This window comes from Podarcis pityusensis (assembly GCF_964106645.2).
Source record: "Podarcis pityusensis genome assembly, chromosome: 1".
Taxonomy (NCBI): Eukaryota; Metazoa; Chordata; class Lepidosauria; order Squamata; family Lacertidae; genus Podarcis; species Podarcis pityusensis.
This window is the reverse complement of record NC_138028.1, coordinates 93,209,816-93,228,752: the sequence shown is the minus strand read 5'-3', so window position 1 is coordinate 93,228,752 and position 18,937 is coordinate 93,209,816. Positions and strand designations below refer to the sequence as shown.

At 40.9% G+C, this 18,937-nt stretch overlaps 1 protein-coding gene across 9 annotated transcripts in view; it reads left to right on the top strand.

The window, feature by feature from the left end:
- MYLK (myosin light chain kinase) overlaps positions 1-18,937 on the top strand; it is a 179,492-nt gene that overhangs the window by 142,354 nt on the left and 18,201 nt on the right. For 8 of the 9 annotated variants that reach the window (XM_081005126.1, XM_081005127.1, XM_081005124.1 and 5 more), the window contains 6 exons: positions 627-677; positions 2,442-2,569; positions 6,507-6,660; positions 14,618-14,920; positions 17,384-17,425; positions 17,512-17,605. In XM_081005126.1, the coding sequence (XP_080861252.1) occupies positions 627-677; positions 2,442-2,569; positions 6,507-6,660; positions 14,618-14,920; positions 17,384-17,425; positions 17,512-17,605 (772 nt within the window). The remainder of the gene's footprint in view (positions 1-626; positions 678-2,441; positions 2,570-6,506; positions 6,661-14,617; positions 14,921-17,383; positions 17,426-17,511; positions 17,606-18,937) is intronic. The other variant, XM_081005125.1, reaches the window with a different exon arrangement.

Here is an 18,937-nt window from a genome sequence, read left to right as displayed (position 1 = left end):
TTGAAAATCTCACCCCTTAAAAACAAACGTACAGGTGATTAGTTACATAGCCGCATTATAGGAGTATTTGTCCCCCTTTGCTCTCAGTCCTACTCTCGACAGGAAACAAATGCATTCTGGGGAGGCTGCACCCATTTCCTCTCAGGGCAAAACTACACTCATTGCATTGGTACTTTGTGTGTATGGAGCTGCCAATATAATTTTATTTTTTGTAAAAGCAACAGTGGGGGGCCCCTGCTTTGGATTGGAGCCATGACGTGGGGGAGGGGAATTGGATGCTTTCTCCTCATGCCGCAGGGGACCTGAAACCAGAGTTGCCTCTGCACCATTTGCTATTAGCTATGTTGGTACTTTTTTTTTTTAAGTGCACAAGTTTCTACCCCTGGCTGGTAGGAATAGCAGGGAGTTGATCTGGTTAGATCTCATAATCCTAATCCAACAAAGGGATTCCCAGTGACTTTTTTACAAAAGTAAAATGATGTTGGGAGATCCTGACATTTGTTACAGTGCCATGTTTACACAGTTCCCTTTTGCAAACAGGCAGCTTCTACTTGTATAGTGAATTCACATATTTTGTTGTGCTCATCACAAAGTTCATCTACAAACCCCTCTCTTTGTTTAATTAGGTGAGGCAACAGTGAAGAAAAAACCAGCTCCCAAGACTTCACCCAAAGCAGGTATTGGAATATTGCTATTAATACAGACAAGAGAACAGTAAACAAATGCAGAAAAATTACCATGCAACACACTTTAAACAACCTTGTTAGTTGTACCCATTTGAGTTTGATAGCTTGACAGTTCAGGACAATGTTTCTCAGTTACCTGTCTTCTTTTGTAGGTCTATCAGGTGTGTGTTTGTATCAGTGTAATACAATATGTTGTTTTAAGGCTTAGACACACAGCATTTTCAAGAGATTGTGCAGTTCTGTCAGACCGGAAGTCTTAAACTCCCTCTCATTAGACCTCCCCAAGTTAAAAGTAAAAACCAATTATAACTGAATAAAGTGACTTTAGTTCAAAGACTAACCAAATTCTTATCCCAAATCAGATTTTTCCCCCCTGTGCTGATGGATAGATTTCTGCCCCATACATGCCCTTACTCACACTGAACCAGACCTGGAGAATTCATAACCCATCAAGTCAAATGCTGTTCATCAACTATAAATTAGGGCTAATGATTCGTGCTTAATGAGTGTTTTTGCAGTGCCAGGCAGCTAAAAAAAGCAAGAGGCTTAATGGACGTCTGGTGGCCCACAAAAAATGCCTGGTTAGCTGCATTCAATTTGGGACTAGAGATGGGTGAGCTGTCCCATAGCTCCCTCAAATTAACTCAGAAATTATCTGAGATCTTCCTCCCTATAGGTCTGGGAAAAAATCATACACATCCTTTTTAGCTTGCATCATCTGTAGAGGGAGATTTGAGTGACTACATAGACCAAAACCAAGGGAGGAAGTCCAACCCCCTTCATTACGGACACTTTAGGCAAGAGTGCCCTCCATGGAACCCTTGTTTGTTTTTACCATAGGAAGCTATCTTTATATGCACGACTTATCTACACTTCCCTTTCTTCCATGCTTTCCAGGCACAGTCTAATGCTTCACAGTCTAATGCTTTAAAGCTATGTGTCCAAGTGCTCTCTTTTATTTTCCCTTTCTTTTTTGCTCCAGTGCTTTCCCCATTAAAATCAACTCTTTTAAAGCTGAATCCATGGAAAACTCTAATTTCTGGTTGTTGCGCTTCAGCTTTAAAGAGCATGTTTTCATGGGGAAAGGGGAAAAAAGAAGAGCACTTGGACACAGAGCTTTAAAGTGTGGACCTGTGCCTGGAAAGAGCAAGGCAAAAGGTAAGTGTGAATAAGCCCAGTCATATCATTAGTCTGTCTAGCTCAGTGCTACCTACGCGGAAAGGCTCGCCAGGGTTTCAGGAAAGGTTCTCTCCCAGTCCTAACATGGAGATGGCAAGCACTGATCCAGTTGCTCTACCACTGAGCTGCAGCTCTTCCTCATTTGTCAGCTCAGTCTTGTCTCTAGAGACCTCTATAGGGCATCTCCAAGACTGAGCTGAAATTGCTGCCTTGTTATCCTGTAATCCTGGTAGAGCTGTTGGTGTGCTTTACTTCTAACCCCCCATCCCTGGCTTCACTCAGCCAGGAGACTGGGCTCCTTTTTGCTGGGCTCTTTTCACAGGTGAAGCTTTGAAAGAATGGTTAGATAAATGGGAATAGGTTAACTTACCCATCTGGATGCATTGACATGATAACTTTGAAAAGTCTGTCCGTCAGCCCAAGAAGCAGCCCTGCATCAGTGAAAAATGGAGGAAAGCAGAGCCGCATAGATGTAGGCACACTTTTAATGCCTTAATTGTTAGCTTCCTAAACTCAGGGCCAAGAACTTACCCCAGTGAGAACCCTACCTCTAAATAAATCCTCCCTTTTTGCCAGCTCTTCCCCCCCAGATTGTTCAGTTCCCAGAAGACCAAAAAGTTCGGGCTGGTGAATCGGTGGAGCTGTTGTGCAAAGTTGCAGGAACTCTGCCCTTAACCTGTACCTGGATGAAATTTCGGAAGCAGGTAACACTATCTTTGTTGCTGTTCTTTTGTTCATAGGTTGCATGATAGAAGGTGGTATCTGAGAATAATGTTTGCATATATGGAGTATTCATGTTCACCCAGAATCATATGTTGCACATGGAACCGAATGTCATCTATTTTCCTACACAGCAACTTGCATCTACATCAGCTGGAGCAAGAAGCTTTTTATCCTATGAAATATCCTAGTAATGATAACTCTGTGGCACGTTTGTCCATGCTGAATATTACTGAAAAGTCCTAACTAAATGTGGTGGTAAAACAGACACCAGGGCAAAGGTGTAGTTCAATAATGACTTGCTGTTTCCTTGAAAGTAAGGGCTAAGCTACACACAGTGCTAAATGCATCACTTAAGGTAGTGATTCTTTTTTAAATGGTCAGTGGTAGGTAGCTCCCCCTCTTTGCCCCCCTCCACATGAAGATTAGGGCCATCGTTTGCTAGGAGAGGAGATTGAACCTCCACTGTCCTGTAGTTTCAGTCCCAGCAAAAACATTCTCCTCCCATGCTGCTATTAGTTTAGGAAGAAAGTTACTACAATGGGAACTTCTTTCCTGGAACAGCGAGCAGGTTTTGTGTGTCTGATTTTGTTGGGACTACAGCTACCAAGGAGAGTGGGTGGTTAAATCCCCTCTCCCAGCACAATACAGTCCTGATCACACACTATGCATGCCATTTAATATTTCATAAGCATTCATGAAATTATAAGTGATGCATTTAGCAAAGTAATTGCTTGTGGATGGCGTTTGCCTCCGTGAGGCAAACATAGCAGTAATCGTATGTTATCTTATGCAAATAAATAAATTCTACTGATCTTCTCCTCCCTACGCTGCTCTTGAGAGATCCCCCAGATATGCTTTTTTGTCCCATCACAGCTTGTGTGGAGGCAGCCAAATATAGTATTCAGATCTTGGCTTACGGATAACTGTTGCTTTGCCTCAGGGTGCTGACTGAAAAGCCAGGGATATGATTAGACTCGTTATTATTTCACTTTTAGGATCAGAGAGAGATGTCTGCTACACTCTGAGGTTTTCTTGTCATTAACCTCTCTCACTCTTACATTTTTGTAGTTTCATTGCTCTGTGTTTTTCTTACGAATTCCATTATTTTCAACAAATACGTCTTCATTTCCTTCTTCTGCCCCATTCCTTAGTACCATTTTGGAATCTAGAAAAATCCCTTGTAATTGCCTTGGAGGGGTTATACATTATTATTTTTAGATCAGTGTTAATCCAGTTGCTCCCACATGCTTGTGCCATTTGAGCGGAAGGGTAAGTGCTTGGATTTTAGCTACACTTTTGTACCACTGCATAACTTGTGTTCTATGGGAAAAGCTTGTATACTTTTTTTTTTACTTTCTGGAGATCACACATAAACTGAGTTTAGTCAGAGGTAGGAGTAATACAAATGGTTTCTGGACACCTTTTGGGGTCTCTTTCCTTTATTTTTATCCCATTTTACAGCCAAGTATTGGTTGAGCTAAGAAGCTCAAAAGTAAAGAGAGAGAGAGAGAGAGAGAGAGAGAGAGACTCTGCCTTCAGTCTTAACAAACTAAACAAAGCACACAAGGGAAGGGGAATGGAAGAAAAGGTAGAAGAGAGAGATCAGTCCATCAAGGCCAGAATGATGTGGCAAGCTGTATCAAGTTTGAGCCAGGCTGGTGTTTCTGCTTGGACAGTGGTTGGTGGCTTTTGTTCCCTTTGGCTGACGGATGGAGCCAGAGTGTCCTTTTCGCTTGTTTCTGCAGTCCCAGGGCAACAGACAGCTGGAGCTGAGTGTTCTTTCTGGCAGGGACATTTTATGATGATGATTTACTTGATTCTCATTTGTTAGCTTTTAAAATCTGTTTTATGAATGCCGTTTTAAATTTTTGTTTCTTAGCCACCTTCAGTTGTTCAGTTATTAACTAGAAAGGCAGGATATAAATATTCACAATCGAGAAATAGCTCTAAGTCCCTTCTATAAAAGAGGATGGCCGTTTGTCCTACTTTACAGAGAGCAGTCCTCTATTTGAATAGCTGTCTGGTCCAATGTCAGTTTAAAGGTTAAAACAAACAACAGTGATAAGAAGTAAGAGAAGGAACCTTGAAATTGCTCATAACAGCATGTGGACAACAGATTATGCAGGAACAGAGGTTTTTGCTGAGCCTCTTTTGGCCATTTTGACTCATGTCCACAGCTGGCTCATGTCCACAGCTGACCACTGAGCTGACAGTATGATCAGGAAGCTGCTTTGCCAGCAGCTCCTGACACAGGTATTTATGAATTTGCATACATATGAATATGCAAATATGAACAGCTCTGCCATCTTTTGTTTTAATTTTTGTTGAAGCATTGCCTTTTCTTTTGGTAATGCATATGTGGCCAGCCTAGTGCCAATTCCTGGGCAGCAATAAACCAAGAGGCCTGCTGCTTGGGGATATTTCATATTGAGACCTAGGACTTCAGTGGCAGACAGTTGTACCAATCTATCGTTTCTGGTATGGTCTATGTAACCATAATGCTTCTGTTAGGCTTGATACCCCAATAATCTGTTCTGTTAAGTGGAATGATCACCACATTGAATTCCTGGCTCACTCAATACCTTTTCAAGATTTTCTAAGTTTTGCTGATCATACCAGATGTAGCTAAATTCCATAGATGACTATGTCCATACTACAATCACATGGACCGAGGGAATCCATTGGTGACAAGTTCATCACATAAAAAAAAATTATCTAGATTGTATCTAGATAATATCTTGATAACAATTTCAAGAATGGTGTGTGATTCACATGTTTACATTTCTTCCATTGCACAGAACTAAAGGAGTCTGAGCTTCACGTTAAGGTTTGCTGAACACTAGTAAAAAAATGTGATAAAGACAAAACAAAGCCTGTTGAGAACTGAAATCCTCTTGAGATCTTGTGAATTTATTACTACTCCTACAGGATCAGCTACAGGAAGCTAGTTTTTGCAGTCTTTTGCCAGAATAGACTTTGTTACTAAGACCTTCATGATTTTTTTGTTGTCTCAAAATGTACAGCAGGACATGCCAAACTAAATAGCCTTCATTTTTAATGAAACTCTGGATGAGCTGGAGCAACTCTTATCTAACAGGAAGTGGAGGGGAGGACGCTGATGCTATTATCTATTCTCATATTTAGAACAGACTGTGCTGCTTAAAAAAAAAATAAGTATCTAACCTCTTGCTTGCCCTTATTTTCTAAACTTCATGAAAATCAAGTTCTAAGTATTCTTGACATTTTTGACCATGATTCTCATCTTAGCTTCATAGAATTGTAGAGTTGGAGGAGATCCTGAGGGTCATCTAGTCCAACCCCCTGCTATGCAGGGATCTCAACTAAAGCATCCATGACAGACAGCTATACAATCTCTGTTTAAAAACCTCCAATGGGAGCTCATTCCATTGTAGAACAGCTCTTACTGTCAGAAAGTTCTTCCTGGTGTTTAGTTGGACTCTCTGTTCTTGTAACTTGAATCCATTGGTTCAGGTCTTAGCCTCCAGAGCAGAAGAAACCAAGCTTGCTCCGTCTTCCATGTGATAGTCCTTTAGAGTTTTGAAGAAATTCATGGCCAGTCTTGCTGTTTGTTAGTTATAATTCATTTCTGTAAAGTGGGTACAATGTTTTGAATGTACCCAGTTTGATGACTGAAATAACTATTTTACACAATAAATAATTTTGCCCAGTTTTATTACTTAAAACATACAGTATTATAGGAACTGCTTGACTGGTGACCTAGGCAACTAGAAAGGGGTCTAAGAGAGCAAACTGAAGGGTGATATCAAGGGATACGACAGATTGATGAGTCCTGCCAAACATACGAGTCCCACTTCTTTAGTGTTTGGCAATTCCTTAAATTGACTTTAAATTATATTTTCAAAATACCTGCCTTAACCTATCTCTTTAATTTGGCAGATCCAAGAGAGTGAACACATCAAAATTGAGAATGCTGAGAACAGCAGTAAGCTAACTATCTCCTCCACTAAGCAGGAACATTGTGGATGTTATACTTTAGTAGTAGAAAACAAACTGGGCAGCAGACAAGCCCAGGTTAACCTCACCATAGTAGGTAAGTAAACTGGATTATTATTTTTGTAGTTAATGTTGATAAGTGACCTGGGCTCCTCAAACTTGAACCAATGCAATTAATTATGGAGGAGAACAATGAATGATTATTTTCCATATTTTTGGAATCAGTTTATGCCCTAGTTTGTGTCCTTTTTTGGATGGAGAGCTGCATCACAGAATTGAGAGAAGTGTAAATATTGTGAGATAACTGTATTTCAGTTTGCGCGTTTCAAGAAATGTGAATTGGGCAGGTTTGTATTAAAATGTGAACTGAACAAAATTTATCCCCTATTCTCAATGGTGAAAATGAGAACAAATGTATTCTTCCTTCAATAATTTCTAAAGGTCACTTATAATTGAGTAATATAAATTGTAATCTTGATAATTAATGATTGATAGCACTAGGTCTGATATTGTAAAGACATTTGTCTAGTTAAAGGCTCTGATTTTTACCTCATTCTTGGCAGTCGAAACCCTCCTCTGGAAAGGGTCATAAATGTGAGTTGTTTTCAGGATATATTTTCCATACCCACTAGGATCTAAATGCATGTCACCTGGGTTTTTTAACCTAAAAATTAGCAGTATGAGAGCTACATATAGGTATAGTGGAAAGTCCTTCTGTTGGGGAAAGAGATTCATTTAGCATGCCAGGGAAAGTTCAAGCCTTCGTTTAGAATCAGTAGACCATCTAACTGTTATATAAGAAGTAATAATACACTGTTGAATCTGTGCATGAGATCATTCTTATTAGGGAATCCCTGCCTTAAAAGACTAAATGTAAGCAATTGCTGTGATCAGGCAATCGCCTAAGCAGTCACCTTGAGAGAAGACCAGTTAACATCATCTCATAATATTAGGTGCTTCGCTTTCCAATGCACACCAAATACTTTGAAGGTCTAATAATATGGGATGACTCGGGATATTACCAGTTCTTAATTACCAGTTTTTACTGTGGTAACAAACACAGGTGGGTTAAATAGCCTCGAATTAACTTTTATCTCTGTGCCTGCATAGATGAAGATATGTTAACCAAATCCTCACCAGTGCTACAGCTAACATATGTATGTCTTTCAACTGACATTAAAAAACCTAATTTGCCGCTTGGAACAGACCAATAGATATAATTGCATAGCTAAAAAAAGCCCAATTCTGCCTAATGAATTTGACCTGATGATAGATACTGGAACTAGAAAAAGAAAGATACCAGTGATAAAGGCTGACCACCACACTATTAATTGTTATCTAATCATCTATAGTTTTTAAAGTGTTACTGGTGGTTTTGAAAGCCTTAACTCAGGGGTCTGCAACCTTTTTCAGCCGTGGGCCTGTCCACCATCCCTCAGACCATGTAGTGGGCCAGACTATATTTTTTTTTGGGGGGGGGGGGATGGAACGAATCCCTATGCCCCACAAATAACCCAGAGATGCACTTTAAATAAAAGCACACATTCTACTCATGTAAAAACACCAGGCAAGCCCCACAAATAACCCAGAGATGCATTTTAATTAAAAGGACACATTCTACTCATGTAAAAGCACACTGATTCCCGGACCATTCCCGGGCCGGATTGAGAAGGCGATTGGGCTGCATCCGGCCCATGGGCCTTAGGTTGCCTACTCCTACCTTAACTGATACATGTATGGCCAAATCACAATTAGGGTCTTAATGTATTTTACTCATAAGTGCTACTTCCCCCCTCCCCCATAAAGGCAGATATACACACCACAGCCTTATACAGAACCCAGAAGGCAATTAGCATATACAATCCCAAAAATATAAGCTTCTATATAAAAAGATGACGTCTATAGCGCTCATTGTTGTGCAGAAGAGCTTATGGGCACAATCTACTCCTGGTTGTGGGAAAAAGCAGAGCCTGTAAGTTTTAGAAGCAACAACACAAGCAGCACGATCACTGTGGTGTATTGAAATGACACACAGAAGCTCTCATGGAGGATTAAAAGTGGAAGTTCATTGACGTCAGTATATTGAGAGAAACTGTTGTTTTATGAGGGGAAAGTTCTTTTCACTGAAGAACCTGATAGCTATGTAAAGATGGATCTTAAGTCCTTTTTTTAAAAAAAGAGAGTTGCCCTTTCCCCCTTCCCATGTTTATGCTAAAGATAGAATTCATCAACATCTATACAGAATAATGCTTTTAAATTACAGCCCATTTCCCCCCTTGGTAATATAAGCTGCATGGTACTTTTTTTTCTAATGAAAGCAGAGCAGTTTACAGTCACACACACACACACACACACACACACACACACACATGCCCTGAGAGCGGTAACATAGAGTTCAGTTATGGCCTTTTATGGTTTCATTTTTCTCTCGCAGATGAATCTCAAGTGCAGTCTTTGCCAGCAATGTCGGCATGGACATCATCCAGCAGGCTTTAGCAGTATATTAAATACCTTCTGTGGCTAAATAGCCTAGCCCATGGAAAGGAATTAATTGTTGCTTTATGTCTGCTCTTCATCTGGCAGGCAAATATCACAATAGCTAATAATAGTGTGGAATGGTAATATGATAACTCAAATTAAAGTAGCCAAGGTATCTAAAGAGGACTACCTTGAGCGTGGTGCTTCCTTTCTGAAGCAAAACTTACCTCCTGATAAGTCCCCGAGTGGAAGACACCCAGTCAGCAATCATGGCAGTTGGGACTTGGGAAGCTGTAAGCCAAAGAAGCAATAGCTTCTAAGTTAAAAAGTGAAGATATAGGAAAGAAGTCCCACTAGCTGTATTATTAAATAACTTGTATGTCTCCCCTCTCCCAAACCGTACCTAAGGATCCCTGTAAGAAGCATTTCATTTTATCTGAGCCAGTGTAAGCATGCAAAGAAGCATTCAGTACAGCACTCATGAGACTTGCACATATATGCTTTGAAAGTGCCCTCTGATCCAATGGTCCCTGCACATGTGAAACTGGTACATCAGAGAGAGAGAGAAAGAGTGTGTTCACACCTAGTCTTTTCCACCTCAATAATAATTTATAATAATCATCACAATAATTTGTTATTTATACCCCGCCCATCTGGCTGGGTTTCCCCAGCCACTCTGGGCAGCTTCCAACAGAATATTAAAACACAATACAGTATCAAACATTAAAAACTTCCCCAAACAGGGCCGCCTTCAGATGCCTTTTAAAAGTAAGATAGTTGCTTATTGCCTTGACATCTGCTGGGAGGGTGTTCCACATGGCAAGGCTCCACTACCAAGAAGGCCCTCTGCCGGATTGCCTGTAACCTCACTTCTCACAGTGAGGGAACGGCCAGAAGGCCCTCGGCGCTGGACCTCAGTGTCCGGGCTGAACGATGGGGGTGGAGACGCTCCTTCAGGTATACAGGACCAAGGCCGTTTGGGGCTTTAAACACCAAGTTCCATGTGTTATACAAGACTACAGTGAAAGGCCTGTGCATGTATACACTACACACACACACACACACACACACACACACCTGCCTCACAGTTCTATAAAGAAAAACATCTTAAAAACATTTTATCATCTGTATCTGGATAATTTTACTTGGTGCTGAGGCTTTGTGCTCTATATTAAAGAGAGGTAACAATGTGGTGCATATTAATAGGACAGTGCAAGACTACTTAAATATAGCTTTAAATTCAAAAGTTGATTTTGGATCTTAGTCCTCCATATCTAATCAGTTCATACCGAAGAATAAGTAAACATCCGTTCTCTTTCAGCAGAAGGCAGAGATCCACTGGTTGTTTCAAGTCTGTTAGTACTCAACCGCAATACAAATTAGTCACAATAATAGCGGCCATAATACATCCATTTGCTTGCAGTGTTTCCAGATGTAATGATTTGTCCCTGTACTTGAAGTTGTTATGAAATGTGATTGCAGGAATAGTTAGTGGGACATACATTATTTTTGGTCAAAATCACAATGCCCTCTCTCAACTGCTTTTTAGATTGTCAAGAGGGAGCCAGGTTCCCACATACAAGTCTCTGCTGAAGGCCTACACTTTGGCCTACAGTCAGTAAGACTGATGTTGCCCTCCCTGCTCAGATGCTGAGAAAGAGACTTTGAAAGACTCTGCATGTTGAAAATGAAAAGTTGGACCATAAGGTTCTAAGCAAATACGAAATTATCCATGAGATCAAAGATGTATCAGATTTTATCCAAAACAAAATTTCCATTGTTGTTACTATTAAAATTAAATTATATCTACATAAACAACATTTACTTAAATCAAAAACCTACCCCAAAATAGGTTTTTGTATAATATTTACAGAGTTTCTTGTTACAAAATCAAATAAACAAATACCACTTTAGATTGCACATGTTCAGTCTCTGGACTCAGCTACATTCAGGCAATTACCGGTATTTTGTTATAACTGTGTTATAAACATGCAACACCAGATGGTGCTGTTTGAGCCTTCGTCAATTTGATTTTCCATTATGAGCTTAAGAATGCGTTTTCCTGTAATGCTTTTTTTAATGTGTCTAGATCCAACCTCTGTCTTTCTTTTACTTAACAGTAACATAACTTGTCTGTTTTGACATCAATATGCACCAGCTGTATTTGGAGCCAGTTCCACTGACGTCATAAGAGCACAATAGCCAGAGTGCTGGATCAAACAAATGGGTCATCAAGTCTAGCATTCTGCTTCCCACAGTGGCACAAGCAGGTTACAAAACCCACAAGCAGGCTATAAAGTCAGTAGCTCTGCATTGTTGTTGCTCCCAACAGCTGGTGTTACATAATGAGGTGTTCTCAAAGTAAAGGAAGGATTGAACTCTGATTAATAAGAATACACACAGAGACTTGAACCAGCAAGACTTTGGGAAGGGTGCGTATAATAGTCTCTCTCTCCCTCCAGCCCCTCAGCCCAGGTCGTTTTATTCACAAAAGAACTTTTTACAGAGTGTTCATAAGAACCAATCAGATTTCTTCTAAGCATTTCAACAAACCCCACGTGGGGAGAAAGTTAAACTACCAAAACTAATTAAGCACGCAGATTTCTGGGGTAAGCAAAGAACAGAACTACAAAGGAGAGCATTTGGCAGCCCTGGAGGTGATAAACAAGCAATATACATGATAAGAAGGATGGCCAGGAGGACAGCGATCATTATCACCTTCATGTGAGATCTGTTTCCTGGCCCCATGATTAACATCCTGGGATTAACCACCACCGACAGAACAAGAACAAACACTTGGTGCAGTTGGAGGTAAAGCAAAGTAATAACATCATGGCTCTGCAACTACTAAGTTGGAATTGTAATGGCCTCAACTCCCCTCGGAAAAGGAAAAGTGTTTTTCATTTATTAAAAAAGGAACAATTGGACTTGATTTGCTTACAGGAAACACACGTGATAAGTCTACATAGGAAAGTATTGATTAATAAAAGATTGGGACAGGAGTTTATATCATCTGACAAAGTTAAAAAAAGAGAAGTAGTGATCTATGCAAAGGAGAGACTATCACCGAAATTCATTTTTAAAGACGATCAAGGAAGATTTGTGGCAATTGAAATTCAAGTTCAAGGAGAGAAATTTTTGATAGTAGGAGTTTATGCACCGAATGAGGGGAAATCTGAATTCTTTAAAAAGTTGCATGAGACCTTAATGGATTATTTGGACTACAATCTGATCTTGATGGGGGATATGAATGGAGTACTATCTACAAATATGGATAAGGCACAAAGACAGGTAGTCTGGATTAACATACCAGAAAAGCTACATCAAAGAAACTGCCCACTGTCTTTGATGACCCAGGATGCCTGCCTGTCTAAGTGGGTACGTGACTTGTGAAGAAAAAGAAATGGAACAGGGATGCAGAGGTGTGGATTGATCAAAAATCATATCCAAATAGTTTAAACCCAGTCAGCGCAATGGTTTCATTGCTGACACAGATGGCTTACTCTATATTTGTTATAATTCCTCATAGCAATCCCACCTGATCACTACACATAAGAACATAGTATCATAGAATTATAAAGTTGGAAGGGATCCCAAGGGTCAACTAGTCCAACCCCGTGGCCATCCAACCTCTGCTTAAAATCTCACAAGGAAGGAGAGTCCACCTCTATTCAATTCTGCTTTGTGATATACTGCTTCTGAACTTGGGCATTGCCATCACTAGTAGACATAAATAAACCTCTACCACATGTTTAGTAATCCTATATTGGTTTGGCCTGCTTGCTGCTATCCACTGAGCTGAGCAGCTGCTGCATTTTCTTTCTTTTCTTTTAAGCAGAATTACCTTTGCTAGTAAAGCTGTAAGGTTGTGGTGATGTTCAAAAAACTGATGTGTTTATAGCATGCAGCCAGCAGCAGCTAGCTTCTACACAGCCATTTCAACACATAACAATGCAGTTACAAGTCCAATTAAAAAGAATAACTGCTGCTATTGGCTCAAGAGACTGTGCAACTGAGCCATTACTTAGTAAATATGTTTAGGATTGTTGTGTTCAGCACTAGTGAAATAGAGGCTTTCTCACAAATATGCAAACATCTTTTTCTGTTTTTGGAAAAAACTCTTAGTTGTTGTTTTTCCAAAAAGGAAGTTTGGCATCATGATAGGTTGCCCTTCCATCTCTGGGTGATCTTTACTGCTCACATACTTGACTAATGGATATGTCCTGATCTTAAATTATTTTTCCTGTGTTTGCCTCATTACTTTCCAGTGTGCATCTGTCTACTACTTCAGTTTTTATCCCCCTTCAGAGTTACTGTCTATATTCTCTCCTTTTACCTTTCTTCATTGTTTTTACTTTGTCTTTCAACCTTATAATTATTGTTGTCCCTTTGATTCAGTCATAAATGGTTTATTTCATTGAACTCAATGGACTGTGTGGCAAGCAGTGGATTCTGACCCTTATTTTTTAAGATCAGTTCTGAGAAAAGATTCTTCTGAGCATATAGCATCCATATGCAACGTTAGAATTAGTTTTGAATTCACCAACTCGGTGCCCTCAAGATGTGCTGATTGGGGCTGATGGGAGATGTATGAAGTTGAAGGGCACCAGGTTGGCAAAGTCTGGTTTAGAGAAAAGCCAAATATACCTTTTTGTACCTCAGGAGAAACAAGACAATCTATAAGTGAATTATTCTAGAGTATTCCCATTAAACTTATTAAATGTGTTCCAGTGTAGGTGAGTTGTGAATTACAGTAATCATTGAAGAGTAAACTATTGTTCCAAGACCTTAGGTGTCTGAGTACCTAGGCTCCTAAAAACATAATACTGGCATTATTTCAGCTCTGTTGTACAATGTTGGCTCCTGCTCTTGGGGTGAGACCTTTGTATAGCAACAACAACTCTGTTTAGCTAACGTATTCATGGTTGCCTGTATGGTCTGCTGTGGGGAAAAGCTTTTGCCTAGCAATCTTAAATCTCTGTACCTTTACACACAGAAGTTGGCACTGGCTAGGCTAGAAAAGCCAGACTTAAAGCAACATAGTGTGGCATGATCTCTGTATGCAGCATATATATTAATGTTCTGTACCCAGGAAGACAAAACACTCTTGCTGCCTTCTAAACCAGGATGACCAACGAGAAGTGCCAGGTAGCAAATAGTCCTGTTGGATCCATGGTTCAAATTAGTGATGGGTGAAGGATTAGGCTAACAAGGCTATAATTTTCAGGTCCAGCTATAAATTCTTAACCCATACCATACATACCCTGGTGTTTGTTGCACTATATGATGGCTGCAAGATGTGTACAAAGCAGGGGTGGGGAAGCTGTGGTCCTCCAGATTGTTGGTAGGGGAGCATGCCTCCCATGTTGACTGAGGCTTGTGGGAATCAGAGTTCAACAACATTTGGAGGGCCACAGCTTTCCCATCTCTCACATAGAGCATGTGAAGCAGGGTAATCAGCAGGAGTTCTCAGAGTCCACTTGCAGAGTCAGTGCCTGTCTGTAAGAGAGAGAAATGGGAGCATGTCTTTGTCGGCATATAACACATTTTTATGTGTGTCCCCCCCGCATCTGTAGATAAACCTGATCCTCCAGCAGGAACACCTTGTGCTTCAGACATAAGGAGTTCTTCCCTCACCCTCTCATGGTATGGTTCTTCATACGATGGTGGAAGCGCAGTGCAGTCCTACACTGTGGAAATCTGGAATACAGCGGACAAGAAATGGACTGATCTCACTACATGCCGCAGCACTTCTTACAACGTCCAGGACCTGCTGGCTGACAGGGAGTACAAATTCAGGGTGCGAGCTGCTAACGTGTATGGGATAAGTGAGCCAAGTCATGAATCTGAGCTAGTAAAAGTGGGAGACAAGCAAGAAGGTAAGTTTGTTGTCACTTGAAATTTATGTTTAATTACGATAGTATATACCATTTGGTTTTTACTTTGGCAGCTTTTATGCGTAGATCACCTTTTTCTTCTTAATCTGGGGACTGGGTGCCAGACTGGATAGTACACACAAGAAAACTGAGTATTTATGCTCTTGCATCTCCCCATGGTCCAGTTGGTTAGAAGATCTGGGTGGCTTTATAAAACGTAGGATTCAAAGAATTGAAAAAGTGAGTGTGCATGCATATGTATGAGAATATTTCATAATCAGCTTCGGCGTTTTGGAAAAACTGTTTACCAAAAAGAGGAAAAAAGCTTGCAGGCCAGATTTACCAGTTCTTGTGGTAGTGGAAGCCAGTGCAACGAGTCCTTTTAGTATAACAGGACTTCCCCTCCCTCCTCCCCCACATGCCCTATCCAGATCTGCTTGGGAGGGTCAGGAAAACCCTCAGAACAGCACACAGGGTGGGGCAGGGGGAGGAAAAGGGAGATAGTTCTATCTGACAAGCAGCAATGTTTCGCACAACATTGAATTCCACTCTGTCTTGGAGTTATGTATTCTAATTGAATCCCAGTTTCTGACATCCTATTGTTGCTGTAGTGGTGTAGTACAGAAGGGCAGGTGAACCATGAACTGTGACCTGGAAATTCCTGGTTCAGATCCTAGCTCAGCCACAAGCTCCACATGTAGCTTGGAGTGGGGGCATAGTGACTGAGCCAGGCATGTTTCTCTTGTGAGGCTGTTCTGTAATTCTGGTACCCTTTTATCCTTACAACCATCATGTAAAGGTGAGTCATAATTATTATCTCCTGTTGCAGATGGGGCTCTAAGGCTGATCGGCCACACATTAAAAATCATTGTGGCGCAAGCTTTTCTAGGCCATTTCATCATTGTCTCTGGTTCCCAGAAGCTTGTGGTACAATAAAACGATAGCTTTTAAGGTGTCAGAAATCACAGCAAAGAATCAACTGCAACAGGCTAACATGGCTACCAATCTAGAGGCTGTGTGCACACTATACCCTCAAAATAAATTTGAAGCACATTCTTTCCCTCAAAGAATTCTGGACTCTTTGGTTTGGCAAGGGTTTCCGGGAAATGTAACTCTATGAGGGGTTAACTACAGTGACCAGAATTATTTGAGGGAAAGAAAGGATATCGTGTGCATGCTATGAGTTGTTTTATTCAGTACTCATGCTGCCCTTTACAATAACAGATTAACACTAGTAGGGCTACCTCTTCCTTCAACTGTCCTACAAGCCATTTTAACAGGCCTTCCTATTCGCCCCTCCTTTTCTGGAGGTTCTTGCTCTTGCCTTCCTGAGCACAGATTGCTGGACTAGTTAAAAAAGGAGGGGAAATGAACCACAAGTCTCTCTTTCACTGCACCCCTGCTTCACATGTCTCCATTAGTGAGGAAGAAAGCATGGTGCTGCTACAGATGCCAAATTGTGGGGAGGGGAAGTCCTTTCCTCATACAGAAATGCCCTGAAGGCGAGAAAGTTACTATATGTATTATTTTGCCCTAATGTTTTCCATTCCGAAAGACAACCTCTGTAAAAGAGAGGCCAAATATAGCACAAGTCATATCCCAGACGTCCACATGTTCCAAGAGTGGAATTAAAGGGGGGTCTTGTGAATTTCTTGCTACTGATGTATAGGGTTTTTCCTAAGAGCCATGTGTGGCATTGGAAGGTTCAGCTTCAGTTTTTAAAAGAGAGATAGTTGAGAGTTAGGTGACAGCCCTTCCCCCAGTTTTCTTGCATTCAGTCCATGAAGAATGGATTATGTGTTCCAATTCCCTCTTCCTGTTTTTAAGTATGTTCTATATATAGTACTTTGTAGGTTTAATTTACTTCGGCATAACCACAAAGAGTTCATAATATTATTCTAGAGTAAAATAATAGAATAAAATAACAATGCAATTGTTGAGAGCTATATGATACTATTAACGTCAGCTCCTAAGCACATAGGATTTATCCAGCTTCTGTTCATTGAGGATTTCAATGGAGGGACATCACACTGATCATCAGAATTCTCCTCTCTTATATGCACTCAATATAAGTAGAGATTTTCCCTCAAAGAGAGAATGGAGCAGAAAATCTGGAAAGTGGCAGCTGGGTGGCAGTACCCATTTCCCTATGCTGTGATGGCCCCTCTCTTTCACTGGAGGAAGAATGTCCATTTAAGCCTCCCTAATTCTGTATTTTGCAGTGGCACATATACATGAAAGGAAACACAGTTATAATAAATTTAAATAAACTAAAGGAGCAGGACATGATTCAACAATGGGCCTTGGCAGTTGCCCATGCATGCCAGTTGCTGATGTCATCCCTGTAGCCTTGTCGAGAGACGAGGAACTCACATACAGAATTCAACTTTTAATCCTTAAAGGGGGGAATAAAGATGGTATGAGAAGGCATTCTTTATAGACATATACATTTATATTTGGTTATAGGTCCCAAAGAAGAAGAAGAAGAAGCTGAAGGATCTGATGATGGTAAGAAATTGCTCTTTCACCATACTATGTTTGCAGTGCGTGGGCCTCCTCGTAATCAGATGTGTTTTTTCCCTGCCAACTTCTAGAAGAGAAGGAAACAGAATTTGACTATCGGACAGTGACTATCAATACAGAACAAAAAGTTTCAGACTCCTACAATGTTGAAGAAAGACTGGGATCGTAAGTGTAGCAATATGCATTTTCTTCTAAGCATGTTTTCTTGACAGTTAACTTCCATCAAAATCAATGTGGCTGCGCTTCAGAGAAAATACGTTTAGGATGGGAGTGTTAATGTGAAACATACCATGAGTTCTTTCTGAGAAATGTATCACACGGGGCATAGCTTGTCCATGCCCCCACCCCAGAAATACCAATTGGCTATTCTAAACCCCACCCCACTCCAGTTTTTTTTTCCTGGTTCCACCACTGGTGGTTCCTTCTACAGTGGTACCTCAAGTTACAGATGCTTCAGGTTACAGATGCTTCAGGTTACAGACTCTGCTAATCCAGAAATAGTACCTTGGATGTCAGGGAACTGACATTGGAGCAAGAGGCGAAGGGGAGGCTCCTAGATGATGCTGGCGAAGGACCCAGCAGCAGGGGGAGAAACAGCTCAGTAGAGGGGGAAGCATTTAAGCGCAACACCAGGGATAAAGGGGGGCAGATGGGGGAATCGGAGAGAGGGCTCCAGGACTCTTCACTGGAACTCAGTGAGGAGGGGACAGGTCCTCCGCTACCCACGCCCTCCCTGCGCAGAAGACTCCCGCGCAGTGAGAGGAGGAGGAGACTGGGTGTCAAACAACTTTTATGTTGGAAGAGGTTCAAGAAACGCCCACTGACGGATTCTGCCAGCGACTGAGGCAGTCACCATGAGAAAGGGCTGTGCAGTCAGAAAGGTTTAACAAGGCAAATTAGCCTAGAGAGGCACCAGTTTACGCACGAGTAACTCATACTCATTACATTGGGTTAAGAACTTTGCTTCAGGATGAGAACAGAAATAGCGCGGTGGCGGCAGGAGGCCCCATTAGCTAAAGTGGTACCTCAGGTTAAGAATAATTTCCGGTTAAGAACGGACCTCCAGAACGAATTAAGTTCTTAACCCGAGGTATAGTCTAACCTTGTGAATGAGTTTCTTCCTTTCTTTCACGGTTCCTAGATGGTTTCAAAATTGCCTGTGTTGAAGAGAGTACTCAAGGCTTACAAATATATAAAACCAATTTAATTTGTGTTTGACTGAACAGCACTGTGCAATTTTTATGGTTTCGTTATAACTACTAGAGATTACGAGATTCAGCCTTTTGCCTTGCCTTTAGGAGAGATTCCTTGCTGCTAGTGGCTATAATCCCCAAAATATATGAGCTATGATGATACTGCTCAGTGAAGGCCAGTTGTAAATCACTGAAAATTGCCTCCTTCCAAGGCCCTTCCATTTGCAGAAGTGCAACTTTGGATCTAACCCATTAAAATAAAACACTGTAAGACAAAACTAGCCCACTTCCCTATACACATCTG